The 16,730-nt window shown below is 44.2% G+C and overlaps 1 protein-coding gene and 1 long non-coding RNA gene across 5 annotated transcripts in view; one reads left to right on the top strand and one right to left on the bottom strand.

Moving 5' to 3' along the window:
• BTNL9 (butyrophilin like 9) overlaps window positions 1-14,811 on the bottom strand; it is a 30,814-nt gene extending 16,003 nt beyond the window's left edge. The window contains exons 1-5 of one of the 4 annotated variants that reach the window (XM_019830340.2): window positions 14,617-14,811; window positions 10,699-10,833; window positions 8,533-8,880; window positions 5,213-5,494; window positions 63-191 (exon numbers count right to left, since the gene is read on the bottom strand). In XM_019830340.2, coding sequence (XP_019685899.2) covers window positions 63-191; window positions 5,213-5,494; window positions 8,533-8,880; window positions 10,699-10,810 — 871 coding nt within the window. In that variant the 5' untranslated portion in view covers window positions 10,811-10,833; window positions 14,617-14,811. The remainder of the gene's footprint in view (window positions 1-62; window positions 192-5,212; window positions 5,495-8,532; window positions 8,881-10,698; window positions 10,834-14,616) is intronic. The other 3 variants (XM_003980676.4, XM_006927479.3, XM_011281396.3) reach the window with 3 other exon arrangements.
• On the top strand, window positions 184-5,214 carry LOC123385247. Its single transcript, XR_006597448.1, has 3 exons — window positions 184-375; window positions 735-826; window positions 4,840-5,214. It is a non-coding gene; the product is annotated as an uncharacterized LOC123385247 (long non-coding RNA).
• Window positions 14,812-16,730: the final 1,919 nt, after the last annotated feature.

Here is a 16,730-nt window from a genome sequence, read left to right as displayed (position 1 = left end):
CTCCTCCACTTTCCTCCCAGCAAAGCCTGAGCCTGGCGGGAGGCCCCCAGCCTGCCCCGTACCTTGGGACCTACGTTGCTTCTGAAAGAAGTACAGCGCCAGCGTCAAGAGAAAAGCCAGGAGGAATGGCAGTCCCACCAGAGACCCAAGGAAAGCTCTCTTCCAGGGTGAGGTTCCGGGTAAAAATGCATCTGGAAAACACCCCACAAGGAGTTGTTTCGCTTTAGGCACCACTAAACACTAAGTGAGAAGACTATTCTGGACCCAGCGTGCCGGAAATCCTTCCAAGTTGGCAGGCGTTAAACCTTCTGGGCAGCACCATAGCAATCTGTGAAAACGGGCATCATGACAGCGGCAGCACCACGCTCTCCCCAGGTAGGACCCTGAGGAATAGTGGCCAGCTCGAACTTGCTTAGTGGAAAAGGGAAATTGAAGGATGTGGAAGGGAGGTAGTGATGGACCCCACCTACTCTCCCAGCTTAGAACTGTGACCATGGCTCTGTCCTCCCTCTACTCTCCACAATTGTCCTATATCTGAAGAACTTGAAAATCCAAGGTGTTGGTATCCAAAGAACGGTGAATTATTGCTCTCTACTGCTAGGGTCAACTCCACAAGTCATTTCATTTTGCCAACTTCTTATAAACACTTGCTTTTACTTCTCATCACACCTTTGGAAGAAATGTTAGCAAAATTGCTTAAGGGTTGACTACCAGTTCCCCCTTGTCCTCCCCAGGCTCACTGAGGAGGCTCTGCACTGAAGCAAGATGTGGCCCAGGCCCACTCAGACAGGGGCTAGATGGCAAAGAGATACATGGAAAATGGAAGGTAACTCTTTCAAAATTCTTGTGGCAATTTAATGGAATAATTTGGTGTCTGTTAAAGATAATTATTTTTCAAGTGATGATTTCAGTTCAGTGGTCTTTTTAAAAATACATTTTTCTTTTTTTTTTAATTTTTTTTCAACGTTTATTTATTTTTGGGACAGAGAGAGACAGAGCATGAATGGGGGAGGGGCAGAGAGAGAGGGAGACACAGAATCAGAAACAGGCTCCAGGCTCTGAGCCATCAGCCCAGAGCCTGACGCGGGGCTCGAACTCACGGACCACGAGATCGTGACCTGGCTGAAGTCGGACGCTTAACCGACTGCACCACCCAGGCGCCCCTACATTTTTCTTTTTTATTGTGGTAAAATGTATAACATAAAATTTACCATCTTAACCATTTTTGAGAGTACAATTCAGTGGCATTAAGTTGCTTTCACATTGTTGTGGATCATCATCATCATCCATCTCCACAACTCTTTTCAAATTCCCAAACTGAAATTCTACTCATTAAATACTAACTCCCCATTTACCAGCCACCCCAACCCAGTCTCTGGCAACTCCTATTCTACCTTCCATCTCTAAATGAATTTGATGACTCTAGTCACCTCACTGTAAGTGAATCAAACAATATTTGTCCCTTGGTGTCTGGCTTATTTCACAGCATGGAGTTTCCTCAAGAGTTAAAAATAGAACTACCTTATGATCCAACAACTCACAATTAGATATTTACCCAAGGATACAAAAACAGAATTCAAAGGGATTACATGCACCCATATGTTTATTGCAGTATAATCAACAATAGCCAAGATATGGAAGCAGCCCAAGTGTCCATTGTCTGATGAATGGATAGAGAAAACATGTATACATATACAATGGAATATTACTCTGCCATAAAAAGGATGAAATTTTGCTATTTGCAAAGACATAGATGGAGCTAGAGAGTTTTACGCTAGGTGAAATAAATTAGAGAAAGAAAAATACCATTTGATTTCACTCATGTGTGGAAATTAAAAAACAAAACAAAGGAACAAAGGGAAAAGAAGAGAGAGAGAGGCAAACCAAGAAACAAACTCTTAACTATAGAGAACAAACTAATGGTTACCAGAGGGGAGGTTGGGTGAAGGATGGTTAAATAGGTGATGGGGATTAAGGAGTGCACTTGTCATGATAAGTACATCATTACTGGGTGATGTTTGGAATTGTTGAATCACTATGTTGTACACTTGAAACTAATATAACACTGTATGTTAACTAACTGGAATTAAAGTAAAAACTTTAAAAAGTTATAGCCTTATTAATATACTATGTATGATATTCAAAAAAGTTGATTTTGTATAATCATTTGCATTAGTGTGCAATATTCATTTTTACTGCTTTTGTGTTTCCTACCTTTATACTGTCATTTTTGATCTCTTCTTTCCACACAAAGAGTCCCTTTTAATATATCTCCCAGGGCTGGTTTAGTAGGTCACTAACTCCTCAAGTTTTTGTTTGTCTGGGAAACTCTTTATCTTTCCTTCTATTCTTAATGATAGCCTTGCTAGATAGTGTATTCTTGGCTGCAGATTTTTCCCATTCAGCACTTTGAATAATCACCATTTCCTTTTGGCTTGCAATGTTTCTATTAAAAAATCTGCTAATCTTATGGGCTTTCCCTTGACTTCTTTTGTCTTTTGTTTAAGACTTTTTATCACTATATTTTGCAAATTTATTTTTTATTTCTAAAAAAGTTTTTTAATTTTTATTTATTTTTGAGAGAGAGAGAGAGACAGAGCATGAGTGGGGGAGGGGCAGAGAGAGAGAGACAGAAACAGAGACAGAGACAGAGACAGAATCTGAAGCAGGCTTCAGGCTCTGAGCTGTCAGCACAGAGCTCAATGCGGGGTTTGAACCCATAGACTATGAGATCATGACCCGTCTCGATCAGTAATGTCCTTCAGTCTTTTCTCAAGTCCAGTGATTATCCTTATGGTTATTGCTTTAATTTATCTATCAGGTATGTTACTTATTTCTGTTTCACTTAGATCTCTTTGTGATAATTTTCTCTATCATTTTGTCTGCCCCTCTGTGTCTGTTTCTCCGTGTTAAGAAAGTTAGCTATGTTTTCTGCTTTTGAAAGTTACTTTATGAAGAATCGATCCTGGAGTGCCCTGCAGTACAGTGTCCCCTGTTTACAAGGAACAGTCACTTCAGGAAAACATCCTATGTGTTTTGCTTATGCCTTACTGTTGAGTTTGAGTCAGTTTTCTTTTCAATGTAGTTGTCTTCCCTCACTCTTCTCTTGTTGTGGGCTATGCTTGCTCTCTGTGACATTAGTGGGACCTAGGCATGCTAGCTGTGATGGACACTTGCGAGTGTGGTGGAGGTGTTAGCAATATTTGCATTGGACCACTTCTCCTATGCCAGATCCCCCGGAGCACTGTGACAGCTGGGGGCTTTCACCAGGCTGGTAGGGAAATGAGGCTGGTCACAGCACTCAATGATGCCTGAGTGTGACTGAGTATGGCCCATGATGGTGGCTCGTGGTGCAGGGCTGGGCACTGCACTGCAGCTGGGCAGGGTAGGCTGTGGAGCTGTGCACCTGTCAGCTGGGTAGGATGCATGTGCAGCTTTAACAAAATTTGCCCTGAACTCTGGGTCAAGACAAGTGTCTGTGCAGCCTCACCTCCCACAGATGGCTCTGTGTTTATGCTGGGAGGTGGTGGAGAAAAATGGGCCTGCTAGCTCCCTCATTTTTGGAGAATTCCCCCAACACTCTCTGAAATCACTATGAACAGATCTGACCTCTGTTTACCCCAACTTTGTGTCAACTGCCTTTTTTTATGTTGCCTCTGTGTGCAGGCTTCTGTCTTTTTAAGTGACCCAGCTGTCACACTCCCAGCTCACCCAATGCCAAATCAGCTGACTTTTAAAGCTCCAGGCTCCAAATCCCACTGTTTTTACAAACTCACAGAATTCAGCCTCTCCAGTTTTTAATGACAAACATTATGGGGAATAGTCTTCCCCATGTGAAATCCCTGGTGTGAGGGCTTGTTTCTCTGCCCTCTCTATGTGGGTAACCTCCCTTTGCATTTTTGACCTTTCTAACCTTTCAGCTGCAGCTTCTTCTCTATATTTAATTGTGGAGTTTGTTCTGCAAGTCTTCAGATCACTCTCTGGTTTGTTGACTTGGATGTGGATGATATTTAGTTGTAAATGTGGGATGGGATGAGTTCAGGGTCTTCCAACTCTGTCATTTTCCCAAGTTCCTCTCTTCCTTATGGGTTTCTTAATAACATTTTCTTTTTTCTAGCTTACTTGATTGTCAGAATACAGCATATAATACATATAACATACAAAATGTATGTTAAGCTCCTATTTGTGTTATAAGTAAGGCTGCCAGTCAACAGTAGATTATTAATAATTAAGTTTTGGGGAGTCAAAAGTGGTCAGCACTCTTAACCCACTGAATTGTTTAAGGTCAACTGTAATATAACTTTATTTATACCAATGTGAAAAATGCTCCATAGGTTAGGTTTATCCTCAAGACTTAAAACAATTGGTCATGAAAATTAAAACCTTCAGTGTGTGCCTTATAATAAAATTTTGGCCCTAGATAATGGCCTCACCCTTCAGCTCATTGCCTAACCATCTTCTTCCCTGACCTACCACTTTTAACGTTTATTTATTTTTGAGACAGAGAGAGACAGAGCATGAATGGGGGAGGGGCAGAGAGAGAGGGAGACACAGAATCGGAAGCAGGCTCCAGGCTCCGAGCCATCAGCCCAGAGCCCAACGCGGGGCTCGAACCCACCGACCGTGAGATCGTGACCTGAGCCGAAGTCGGACACGTAACCGACTGAGCCACACAGGTGCCCCTGACCTACCACTTTTAAATCCACATACACACCCTACCATGCCCTAGCACACTTCCCTGCTTCATTTTCTGTACAGCACCTAAAATACTTTTTTTAGCACCTAACATCCTCTAACCTTACAATATAATTCACTCTTTTATTTGTATTTTCTCCACAGGAATGTGAACCTGAGTGCAAGAGTTCAATATTTATTGAGGGCTCTCAATAAATATCATGTAAGGGATGCAATTAGGAACACATGGGATCTCATGATGACCTCTAATTAATAGTTTCCGGATTTTAGGGCATGGACTTTAGTGCATAAGTTGGTTCCCTGGGGCCTCCCCTGCATACTGTTTGGGTGAGTGGTACCTGTTGTACTCTTAGTAGGTTCCTGATATCCAAATCACTAACTTTTCAGGTGTCAAGACCAGCCCACCCCATAGACAGCCAGGCCCCAGTACCACTGTGCCCTTTTAGATGGCCTTTGGAACAATGTACAAGGAGGACATGATGAGTAAGAAGATGAGGGTTAGTTGGCACCAACTGACCTGCTATCTGGATGGTGAACTCTTTCTTCTGTATCAGGAGAGAGTTCTGGATGGAGCAGGACACATTACTGTGGGCACCCCCTTGAACAATCACAGATGTTTCCAGATTGAACAGGCCCTGGGCATCCTGGACTATGGCTTCCATCTTTGGAGGCAGGCACTGTCCTTTATGATCTTTCCACTGAGCCTGGGGCTTGGGGTACCAGCCACTGGAACTGCACTTCAGCTGAATGCCTCCCTCCTTGAAGCCCTCAAGGGAGATGTGAGGGTCTGAGCCCATCCCTGGGAAAAGCAAGAAGAGTGGGAAAGATCAGGCTCCTTCCCAGAAGTTGTACATGATGTTCATGCCACCACTCACCATCTGCAGTCATTATAAGGAATCATGACTGTGACTGCTCCTAACACACATGTGGGCTCACAGCCCCCACCTGTGGAATGTAAATTACAGTTTATTTTTAAGTTTATTTATTTATTTATTTTGAGAGACAGAGTATCTGCATGTGCAAGTTGGGGAGGGGCAGACAGAGAGGGAGAGAATTCCAAATAGGCTTCATGTTGTCAGTGTAGAGCCCCACATGGGGCTCGATCCCACAAACCATGATATCATGACCTGAGCCAAAATCAAGAGTTGGATTATTAACCTACTTAGCCACCCAGGTGCCCATAAATGATATTTTAAATTTATGGTGGCATGTGGGACATGGGAACAGTAGTACCCATGAAGGACATTTGGAAATATTATGGGGGGCTATTTGGCCAAGAAGAGCTGCTGGAATTTAGTCATATTACATAAGGGACAGTCCCTTGAAGTAAAGAAAAATCCCACCCCAAATTTCAATATATTGCCCTCTGTGTCTCTTGAATCCCACCAGCATTCAAGTGCCTGTGTCACATGCACTCCTTTATTTCTCCATCCTGAGGAGCTAACTTTATATTTTGAATATGCAAAACATTAATATGTTTAGCAACATGCAGAAGAATGAAACTAGACCACTTTCTTTTTTTTTAATTTTTTTCAACGTTTTTTATTTATTTTTGGGACAGAGAGAGACAGAGCATGAATGGGGGAGGGGCAGAGAGAGAGGGAGACACAGAACCGGAAACAGGCTCCAGGCTCTGAGCCATCAGCCCAGAGCCTGACGCGGGGCTCGAACTCCCGGACCGCGAGATCGTGACCTGGCTGAAGTCGGACGCTTAACCGACTGCGCCACCCAGGCGCCCCTAGACCACTTTCTTACACCATTCACAAAAATAAACTCAAAATGGAAAAAGGACCTGAATGTGACACAGGAAACCATCAAAACCCTAGAGGAGGAAGCAGGAAAAAACCTCTCTGACCTCAGCCGCCGCAACTTCTTACTCAATACATCTCCAAAGGCAAGGGAATTAAAAGCAAAAATGAACTATTGGGACCTCATGAAGATTAAAAGCTTCTGCACTGCAAAGGAAACAATCAACAAAACTAAAAGGCAACCGACAGAATGGGAAAAGATATTTGCAAATCACATATCAGAAAAAGGGTTAGTATCCAAAATCTATAAAGAACTCACCAAACTCCACACCCAAAAAACAAATAATCCAGTGAAGAAATGGGCAGAAAACATGAATAGACACTTCTCTAAAGAAGACATCCAGATGGCCAACAGGCACATGAAAAGATGCTCAACATCGCTCCTCATCAGGGAAATACAAATCAAAACCACACTCAGATACCACCTCACGCCAGTCAGAATGGCTAAAATGAACAAATCAGGAGACTATAGATGCTGGAGAGGATGTGGAGAAATAGGAACCCTCTTGCACTGTTGGTGGGAATGCAAACTGGTGCAGCCTCTCTGGAAAACAGTGTGGAGGTTCCTCAAAAAATTAAAAACAGATCTACCCTATTAACCAGCAAAAACACTGCTAGGAATTTACCCAAGGGATACAGGAGTACTGATGCACAGGGGCACTTGTACCCCAATGTTTACAGCAGCACTTTCAACAATAGCCAAATTGGAAAGAGCCTAAATGTCCATCAACTGATGAATGGATAAAGAAATTGTGGTTTATATACACAATGGAATATTATTTGGCAATGAGAAAGAATGAAATATGGCCTTTTGTAGCAACATGTATGGAACTGGAGAATGTTATGCTATGTGAAATAAGTCATACAGAGAAAGACAGACAACATATATTTTCACTGTTATGTGGATCCTGAGAAACTTAACAGAAGACCATGGGGGAGGGGAAGGGGAAAAAAAAGTTGGAGAGAGAGGGAGCCAAACCATAAAAGACTCTTAAAAACTGAAAATAAACTGAGGGTTGATGGGGGGTGGGATGGAGGGGAGGATGGGTGATGGGCATTGAGGAGGGCACCTGTTGGGATGAGCACTGGGTGTTGTATGGAAACCAATTTGACAATAAATTTCGTATTAAAAAAATAAAAATACATTAACATATTTAAAGAGCCATACTGTAAAAAATGTGTACCAGGAAAGCCCCAAACCTTTCTCCATCCTTTCCATCCACTGCACCTTCCCCCCTCTCAGGTAACCAATTTCATTAGTTCCTAGTGTATCCTTCCTGTGTTCCTTTTGTGCAATGTTTATTTTTCCTCCCACAAAAGTTTAAATGCTATAGAACTCTTTTGCACCTGTTTTTTTCTCTTGCCAACAACCTAGAAGTCACTCCACATCAGTTCATAGAGCTCCTCCTCATTTTTTCAGCTGCATACTGTGGATCATTCCAATGTGTGACATAGTCAACACCTACGCTTAGATACTAAGGTAGTTTCCACTGTTGTACAATTACAAATGATGTTACAAAGATTAAATTTATATGTATGCCTTTTTCATATTGGAGTTGTAGGAGGTTTATCTTCAGGGTAAACTCCTAGAGATGGGGTTGCAGTTTAAACGGTAGATGTGCAAGCTATCCTGTTAACTATTGCCAAATCCCCCTGCACTGGAGTTTTGCTTTCAACTTCATCATCAGGGTACAGAGCAGAAGGCCTGCTTCCCCTGTATGGTCAAACTGTTGAATTTTTGCCAATCTCTGAGGTAAAATATTGTGCATCAGGGTAGCTTTAATTTACCTTTCTTTCATGATGAGTAAAGGTGATCATCTTTTTGTATGTTTAAGGGCCATTTGTATATATTTTTTGTGAACATTTACTTTGTTCGTTTGCTAAAGAATCTTTCTTTTTAATAGTTTTTTTTAAATTAGATATATTTTCCCTTTCTCCATGTTTCTCTGTCTACTCTTGAGCAAAGCAAATCTGTCCAAATGGACCCCTTTCTCTGTCTCTCCTACTGGGGCTTGGCTAGGTCACATACCTGCTACCTCCAGCTCCCAGACTGCTTCCCTAGAGAAGTTGCTGGAGAGGAAACGGCACCCATACAGGCCCTCATCAGCAGGAATGATGCCAAGGAGTTGCAGGTTTACACTACCATCCATGATATCATCTTTGAGGAGTTTGGTCCTGTTCTGGAACTGCACCATCTGCTGGCTGTAGAGCTCCTGCCGCCCCTGGTACAGGTGGACCACTTCAGAGGTCCGACTCCGGAACCAGCGGATCTCCATATCCTCAGCATCCAGGTATGGTGACAAGTGGCATGAGAACTCCACTTCTTCCCCCACAAGTGCCAGGATGGATTCCCCAGGGCCTACCACACTGACCTCCTCTAGGATGAGAAGCCAGAAAAACAGCCCAAATCAGTTCTCATCAAAGATAAATTTTTATCACATTCCTTTGCAGCTCAGGAATCTATAGTAAAAAACTCAAATGACAAAAGTAAGACACTTTACAGAACAATGGTCTTGGCTTCTTGAAGAAATAATTGTCACAAATATGCCAAGTTAAAATATACACAAGGGATATTACAACCAGATACAATGTGTGGTGCTGGAGTGGTAATTTGTTTGAACCAACCAGTTGCAAATGTTGTTTTGGGGACAGTTATGTAAATATAGCCAGGACATTACATGAAAAGAAATCTTTGACCAAAAAAAAAAAAAAAAAAAAAAGAGGCAAGTTTCAGAACCATATGTACACTACTCTTTTATTTGATTAAAAAGTGACATGTTTGCATAAAAACATGTGCAGGAAAAAAAAGGCCTGAAGTGAGATATACCAAATGGTTGATGGTGATAATTTCTGCATGATGGGAATAGATGTTTTCTTATTTTTTCCTTCTCTGATTTTCTAATTTTTTATAATGCACATGTACAGCTTCCCTAATAACAAAAGGTATTAAAATAATCTATGGGGGCTCCTTGCTTCATGGATTTTCCTATCTAAAGGCCAAATCTTGGGGCGCCTGGGTGGCGCAGTCGGTTAAGTGTCCGACTTCAGCCAGGTCATGATCTCGCCGTCCGTGAGTTTGAGCCCCGCGTCAGGCTCTGGGCTGATGGCTCAGAGCCTGGAGCCTGTTTCCGATTCTGTGTCTCCCTCTCTCTCTGCCCCTCCCCCATTCATGCTCTGTCTCTCTCTGTCCCAAAAAATAAATAAACGTTGAAAAAAATTTTAAAAAAAAATAAAGGCCAAATCTTGCCTTCAAGATTTTTATTAGAATTTTTTTATTTGATCACCCTTGTAAATGGTGTCTCCATGTGGTTCCTTTACTCCCTGTTTTTTGAAATTTCCATGAGAGTTGCCATTCCTGTAGCAGTCCCTTTGCATATTGTTTCCTGCCACTCAGCATGCCCTCACTCTTCTTTCTGGCTTCACCTTTTCTCATACCTCTTTTTCTTCCTTTGAAGCTCAGCTAAAACCCAATCCCAAAGCTCTCCCTTCATGGATCCTTCCCATCCTTCACTTTGCTCATAGAATATAGTGGTGACTTTTTTTGTTTGCCCCATTTGAGACTCCTTTCTGCCCTCTGGGTATAGCTCTAACACACTTCCTACTAGCTTCCCTTTTCAGATTCCCTCAAGTTGTCTCTTCACCCACACCTGATGCCTGGCCCTCTCCTTGGGGCATGGCCTGCCTCAGTTAACACTCCATCTGTCATCTTCTTGAAAAATATATGTCCTTAAAGGGTCCACTCAAACAGTACCTTCTCTCTAGGGTTCTTCTTGGCTTTTTGGAAAAGACAGGCTTGTCTCTTACCTGTGCTCACAAATCTTTGGGTATGTTTCTCTTGCAGCCTTGTTCACATCCCTGAACAGATTTTATGTCACATCTGTCCCCCTCCCTTGAATTTCTTAAGGACCTGGGATGTGCCTCATCATTTTGGTATCCCTGGTTTCCAGCTCAGGGAATTAGAGAATTATGTTTGCATAATTAGTGTATCATCTCTGTTGGCTGCTTCTTTCATGAGAGCTGTTAAGCCTGAGGTCCTTCCTGCCCTTCAAAAGCTATGGCTTATATGTGGGAGTGGAGCACTTGGCATGGCCTGGTAGGGTATGGATTTCAGCTCTGGAAGCACCTGGCAGGAGGGGTGGGCAGAAGTGGAGGTGCGCATGGCCTGGCTGGCTGGGCTGCAAGTTTGACACACTACCTGAGTTCACCTCTTCAGGCCAAAGAAGAAGAAGGAGATGTGTGAATAAGAAGAGATTGTTGGACAGAGGTACTTGCTGGGAGAAGTCTGGCAAGACTGGGAAATCCACCATTTCTTCTTGGCAGTGGGGGCCACCTGGAGAGGAACAAAGAGATGCTGGAATGGATGCAGAGGAGCTGGAACACAGCCCAGCAGGCCTGAGGTCTGTTGCTGCCTCTATTATTTTTTATAATTACTTTTTATAATAGTTCTTATTAATCCCAGTGCTTGGCTTCTTTTAAACCATAGCCGGATGTGAGAGCTGTTTCTAATTTTACCAGGTATCACTGCTAGTGGTGTTCCTGGCCATGCTTGGATTCATGGAGCTGCAAGGAGGCAAGGCCAAAGGGTCCCAGAGGAAGCAGCTTCTCAGTTTTTCATTGTTTAGAGTCAGGAATAGAGCCACACATTGTGTGTGGGCTCAGCTGGGACTGAGTGACTTTCCCCAAACAAAAGGAAATCTATAAGGACTCTCAGAGGCATTTTCATTCTCCCTGCCCTACTTCCCTTTGGCCTAGAACATCAGGTCCACAAACAGAGGAACAAACAGAGTTCTGATTGTTCAGAAGTGGGGTGCATGCCTGACAGCAGCCTGCCAGCTCCAACCACAGCTAAGACACCTTCCTCCAGTCCTAAAACCTCAAGTGAAGCCTCCATGAGGTCAGCTGGTGACTGTCTCTGTCCCTGAAAGACATGTCTTCTAGGCCACATTAATGGAGTCATCCCATCTAGCCACACCCCCATTAGGGGTCCAATAGACTCAGCCCTAGCATAGGCAAGGGATGTCCCCTTTCAGTCCTGAAACTCCCATGGGACCTGTGGTAACATTTCACAGTCTGATAGCCAGTGAGTGTGGGCAGCCCATACATCTTGGGAGACATACAAGCTTTTCCACATCTCTCCTCAGTTTAGTGGTGGGACTTTAGGCAGGTTCTATAGCTGGCTGAACCTTGATTTCTTTGCCTGAACAATGGAAGAAACCAATGCTGACTCAGGGGTCATTAAGCCTTCCATGGGAGGGCTAGATGCTCTTTAATAAATAAAAGCCAGCACCTCCTCTCTCTCTGCCTCCACTTTCCAAACTTCTTGTTCTCCATCTTCTTTTAGAGACTGCACCCTTCTCCTTTCACTCCATCATAATACCCGCAAGGGGAAGGAAGCTTTCTTCAGCCCTCCAGTCTCCCCTTCTCCTTTTTCTGCCACCCCACCCCTTTGCTTTGTTCTCCTTCTCCTGAAAACATGTTCTTGGTGTCCTGTGGCTGCAAAACACTACCCACACAGCAATAGTATCATCAGGGTGTAAAGTAAAGACTTTAAAAGCTGCTGGATCCTATAGCAGAGGAGTGGTCAGAGGAGGTATATAAGCAAGTTAATGGTGTGTATAAGTTGGGGGGAGAGGGAAATCCCTGAACTGGAAGGACCCAACCAATGGGAATACAACAGTGAGTGGGCAATGGCCTGTGAAGCCCTCCCCTCCTGGAGCTAACATGCAGGTGGGCAGGCAGAAGGGCAAGTTGGAACAGCTCCATTAATGCTTCAAAAGGGACCCTTCAGCAGGGAATGTTAGATCCCCCAGAGAGGGCTGGACTGTTTTCATGGCCAGTAGCTATTGGAATCACTAGTTATAGAATAGCCAGCATAAATGGCTGTGGACTGAGGTCCAGGCTCTTGCCAGACCAGCATCTTCCCCTTTTGGTGATGACAATAAACTGGCAGCAAAGGATTCCAGAACAGGAAGATCACCCTGGCTTTGCATTTTCTCTCCCTCTCCCTGTTCCCTTCTCTTGTACTTTATGGCTCAGTGTTTCCTGGACTCTCAAGATAGAACCCCATGAAGGCAAAGCAATGAAGGTATATCAGCACCAGCTAGTACTTTGCAAAACATGAGGGGCTCATAGACTATTTATGGATCCATTTAGATGAGTCAGATTTTGAGGAATCAGTCAAGACTTGTGTTAGGTGGTAACTCGGGTTCTCCTACCACACAGAGACAGAGCATTAGGCTCATAGTTATGGGCAGGTGGGCCTCAGAGGAGGAGCACATGCCCTGCTTTCCCTACCTCTTGGGGGGCAGTCAGTGTTCCAGGCCCAGGAATGATTAATGTGACCACAGTTCTCTGTTGTGATACACCCATGTGAATTCCATCACTAAGGCTACAGGGGAAGGAGGTCATACACACACACACACACACACACAGGCATACATGTGCACCATAATAAAAACTAATATGAACTGAACACTTACTATCTACCAAGCACTTACCTACACAAGGAGTATTTATTATTATTATTATTATTATTATTATCACTAATAAGTCTGAGTCAAAGACAAGTTAACTGAAGCATAGGAAGTCTAGGCAATTTGCCTTCACACACAGCTAGGAGGTGGTAGAATTGGGGGAAGACAAGCTCTCACTTGCCTGGATGCAGATTCCTCACCAGCTCTGTAGTTTGCCAGGGCTGGATGCACCCTCAGTTTTCCTGTGCCCCAGAACATGGCTCCTGTTAGGGACCACCTGACTACAGCACTCACAGCATCTCACATACAGTGCAGAAACAGACTGAATCCCCAGGTGTCAGCCACAAGACCAAGCAACCAAGCATGAGCAACCAAGCAACTAATGAATAAAACCCCAAATCTCCCACTACTCATAAAACAACTCAAAACTGGAGTCTTCCTCAGACCTTGCCAAAAGCATCTTCTTGGACAGGAGGGACATGCCCTGTGATCACTTTGCTCCCAATGCACAAGGCATTGCAAAGCCTTAAATTGGAGGAAGACTGGTGATTTCCTGAAGGAACTTCAGAGGAGCTGAATGCCACTTAGTGCCCTAAAGGGCCCCACTTCTTCCCACCTGCTGCCTGAAGTTCGCCTTTTCTGAACTCACTGTCCAGCTTAAAGGCTCTAATCCTCACAGGAGTGCAAGTACCCTGTGAGGGGAGACACTTTCGGATCTCAGCTATTCACACCACAGTATAGATTGCAGACTATTTCTGGTGAGGAGGTTTTGCTTGGGACAGAGTCTGGAGACATAGGATATCGGAGGAAGATTGAGGACCCAGGAAAGAGAAAGACAGCCAGAAAGAGTCTTGGTCTGGAGCTAATCTTTGCAGGTGGGGCATATTCTCTATATTCTCCTGGATCTTCTGGGGTGTCTCCTGAATACACTTGGAGGAGTAAGGGTTGCACACACTGAAGATAAAGAAATGCCACCACCCTCCACCCAGGGAGGCAGCCCATTTCTCCCCTTCCTTCTTTTCTTTTCATTTTCTCCCTGGCCTCACCCAAACCCCATTCCAGTCTCTTTCTGCATCTCCAATTCCTAAACAATACTTGATGTTCTCTTAGTTTGCATTCCCTCAGCTCTTAAGTATCTCTTTAAAGATTATTTTTTACTTTTACCACTCCCATGAGCTTGGGCTGTGTAACAGCAGTGTGTTTGTCCTTCTCCCATTCCTGCATCTCAGTCTGTACACCTTGAGGGGTAGAGTACTCTCCCACCCTCTCCCCCTCCAGTACCCACTGCAATGTTTTGCCCTCCACAAGCTGTCAATTAATGCTCACTGGCTTACTCTGGTTTGATTTCAATTGAACCACAAGATTCCCACCCCTTGTCTCCAAGGTAGATGAACTGCCCCAAGAAAGGACCTTAGGGAGGCTGGAGGGGGGAATGGAGACCATCAGAATCCTACCTCCTCAGGTGGACCTGCCTGAATGAATATCTCCTCTTAGCCACACTTGAAACAACCCATCCTGCAGCCAGGTTCAGTCTATAAGATGGTGCCAACTCATCTTGTCCTCTCTTCAAAGCCATCATTTTCTTCTTTCCATTTCTGGAAGGTGGGGGTTTAGATAGGTGTTGAGAATGAGCCACATACCTGGCAGGAAGCAGCAAAGGGTCTGAAATGGCAGATGATTCCTGGTGATCTTAGCTCCCTGCAAAAGACATGACTGTAGTAAAATGTCTTGGTCTCAGATACTAAGGTCCCCTGGACATGAGCTGGTAGCTAAGTTCAGGGGACCAACTCATCTGTGACAGAATTACCCACCCACCCACCTTCTACCTTAATATACATTCTGCTTGCTCTTCTCTTTGCTATATAAAAAGATAGAGAGAACAAAACGAGGAAGTCTCTGTCACATCCTGTCTCTGTGAGAAAAATCATGAATTGAATTTCCATAGACAATATCCCCCTAAGGTCTTAGAAGGAGGGGAAAGGTAGCTGGAAGCTTTGCAGAGACCGTGAATTGCAGAGACTCAGAGCAGGGAGAAAATAGTCCAGTTGGTTGCCTGAGATTTTTGGGGCCCCACGGAGAGAAGATGGCCATCCTCAGCTAGCCCCTCTCTGCTCAATGGCACAAAGATGCAGAGACTGGACTGGACTATGCACTAATGGCTGGTGCCCAGCTCTTAACCAGCTATACCCTTCTCTGCATGGCAAGGGCAGTAAAGAAGATAGACTTGGAGAAGTTGCCATAAGTAAAACCTGCAAGAGCTATTCACATACAACTTGGAACTAGATTTCCAAGGATTTCTGGAACTGGGATTTCTCTGGGCACTGAACTGGGATTTCTCCAATGGAGTGGAGCTCAACAAAGAAGAAGCAAGCATACCTCACCTTACCCCATTACCATAGGCCACAGTGCAGCCACCTGGATGTACGCCTACCTGATATCTTTCCTAAGGGGCAGGTCAGAGCTGGGACATAGGGTACCTTCAGTACAGGCAGGATGCTCTCAAGGACTCCCAGAAATGCCTGATGTTTGGGGAGGGGCCTGTGCAGGAGCCAGGGCTTTGAGTAAGTGGAAGTGAGAACAGTGGAAGTGAGCTGAAGGTGACATTCCATGTGCAGGCAGGCTGCTGCATGCATCATAGGCTTATGCATGCATAAAAATGTCCTAGGATGGCAAAGGGGCTGTGCAGCAAGCTCAAATGGTGGGTCCATGTCCCTGGAGCTGGAGAAATAGAGGAGAGCTCAGGAATAGATTAAACATAAAATGAACATTAAACAAGATCAGGAGCAGGAGCAAAATAATGATGAAGACAAGGGGAAGGGGACAGACAATCTGAGTGGAAAGAGGTGGTTAGCATGTGTGGGTAGGAAAAGGCTATGGGCTTGCTCTGACAGTTTATGAAACTGAGCAGTAGAAGGGAAGGCTGACCAAAAAATATGAAGCAAAGTAATATGATTTAGCTCATATGTGGAATTTAAAAACAAAACAAACAAGCAAAGGGAAAAAGTGAGAGAGAGAATCAAAGCAAGAAACAGATTCTTAACTGTAGAGAACAAACTGATGGTTACCAGAGGAGAGGTGCACCTAAGGGGTGCCTGGGTGGCTCAGTCAGTTGAGCCTCCAACTTCGGCTGGGGTCATGATCTCGCTGTCCATGTGAGTTCGGCCCCGGATCGGGCTCTGTACTGACAGCTCGGAGCCTGGAGCCTGTTTCAGATTCTGTCTCCCTCTCTCTCTGCCCCTCCCCCACTCACACTCTGTCTCTGAAAAATGAATAAACCTTAAAAAAAAGTGCACTTGTGATGATGAGCAGCTGGTATTGCATGGAAACGTTGAAATGCTATATTGTGCAACTGAAACTAGTGTAACACTGTATGTTAACAAACTGGAACTAAAATTAAAACTTAAAGTAAAAAAAAAATAGATGGGATCAAGTTGCAAAGGATCTTTCCTGTCACATGGTGAAACGGAACATTGGTGAAACGGAACATTGTTCTACGGACAGCCAAGAGCTATTTTGAAGTTGAAAGGACGTGAATTGATTCAGGCTAGAGAAGAAAAATGGTGACCACACTGACAGGCTATTTGGCAACATTTATCTTGACCTTTTTATTGTCCTTCCCCTGGGGTCCTCCACAGTGCCTGGGGAAAAAAGGAACTGTCACAGCAGAAATGCCAAGGCCACAGGCAGAGTTCACTTGTGTGACTCTGGATACAGCCCTGCTGAGATGTGGAAGGCAGACACCACCTGCTACTCC

The sequence above is a fragment of the Felis catus genome, chromosome A1, assembly GCF_018350175.1.
Source record: "Felis catus isolate Fca126 chromosome A1, F.catus_Fca126_mat1.0, whole genome shotgun sequence".
In the NCBI taxonomy this organism is placed as follows: domain Eukaryota; kingdom Metazoa; phylum Chordata; class Mammalia; order Carnivora; family Felidae; genus Felis; species Felis catus.
The sequence above is the reverse complement of the archived record's forward strand: the minus strand, read 5'-3'. Positions and strand labels throughout refer to the sequence as shown.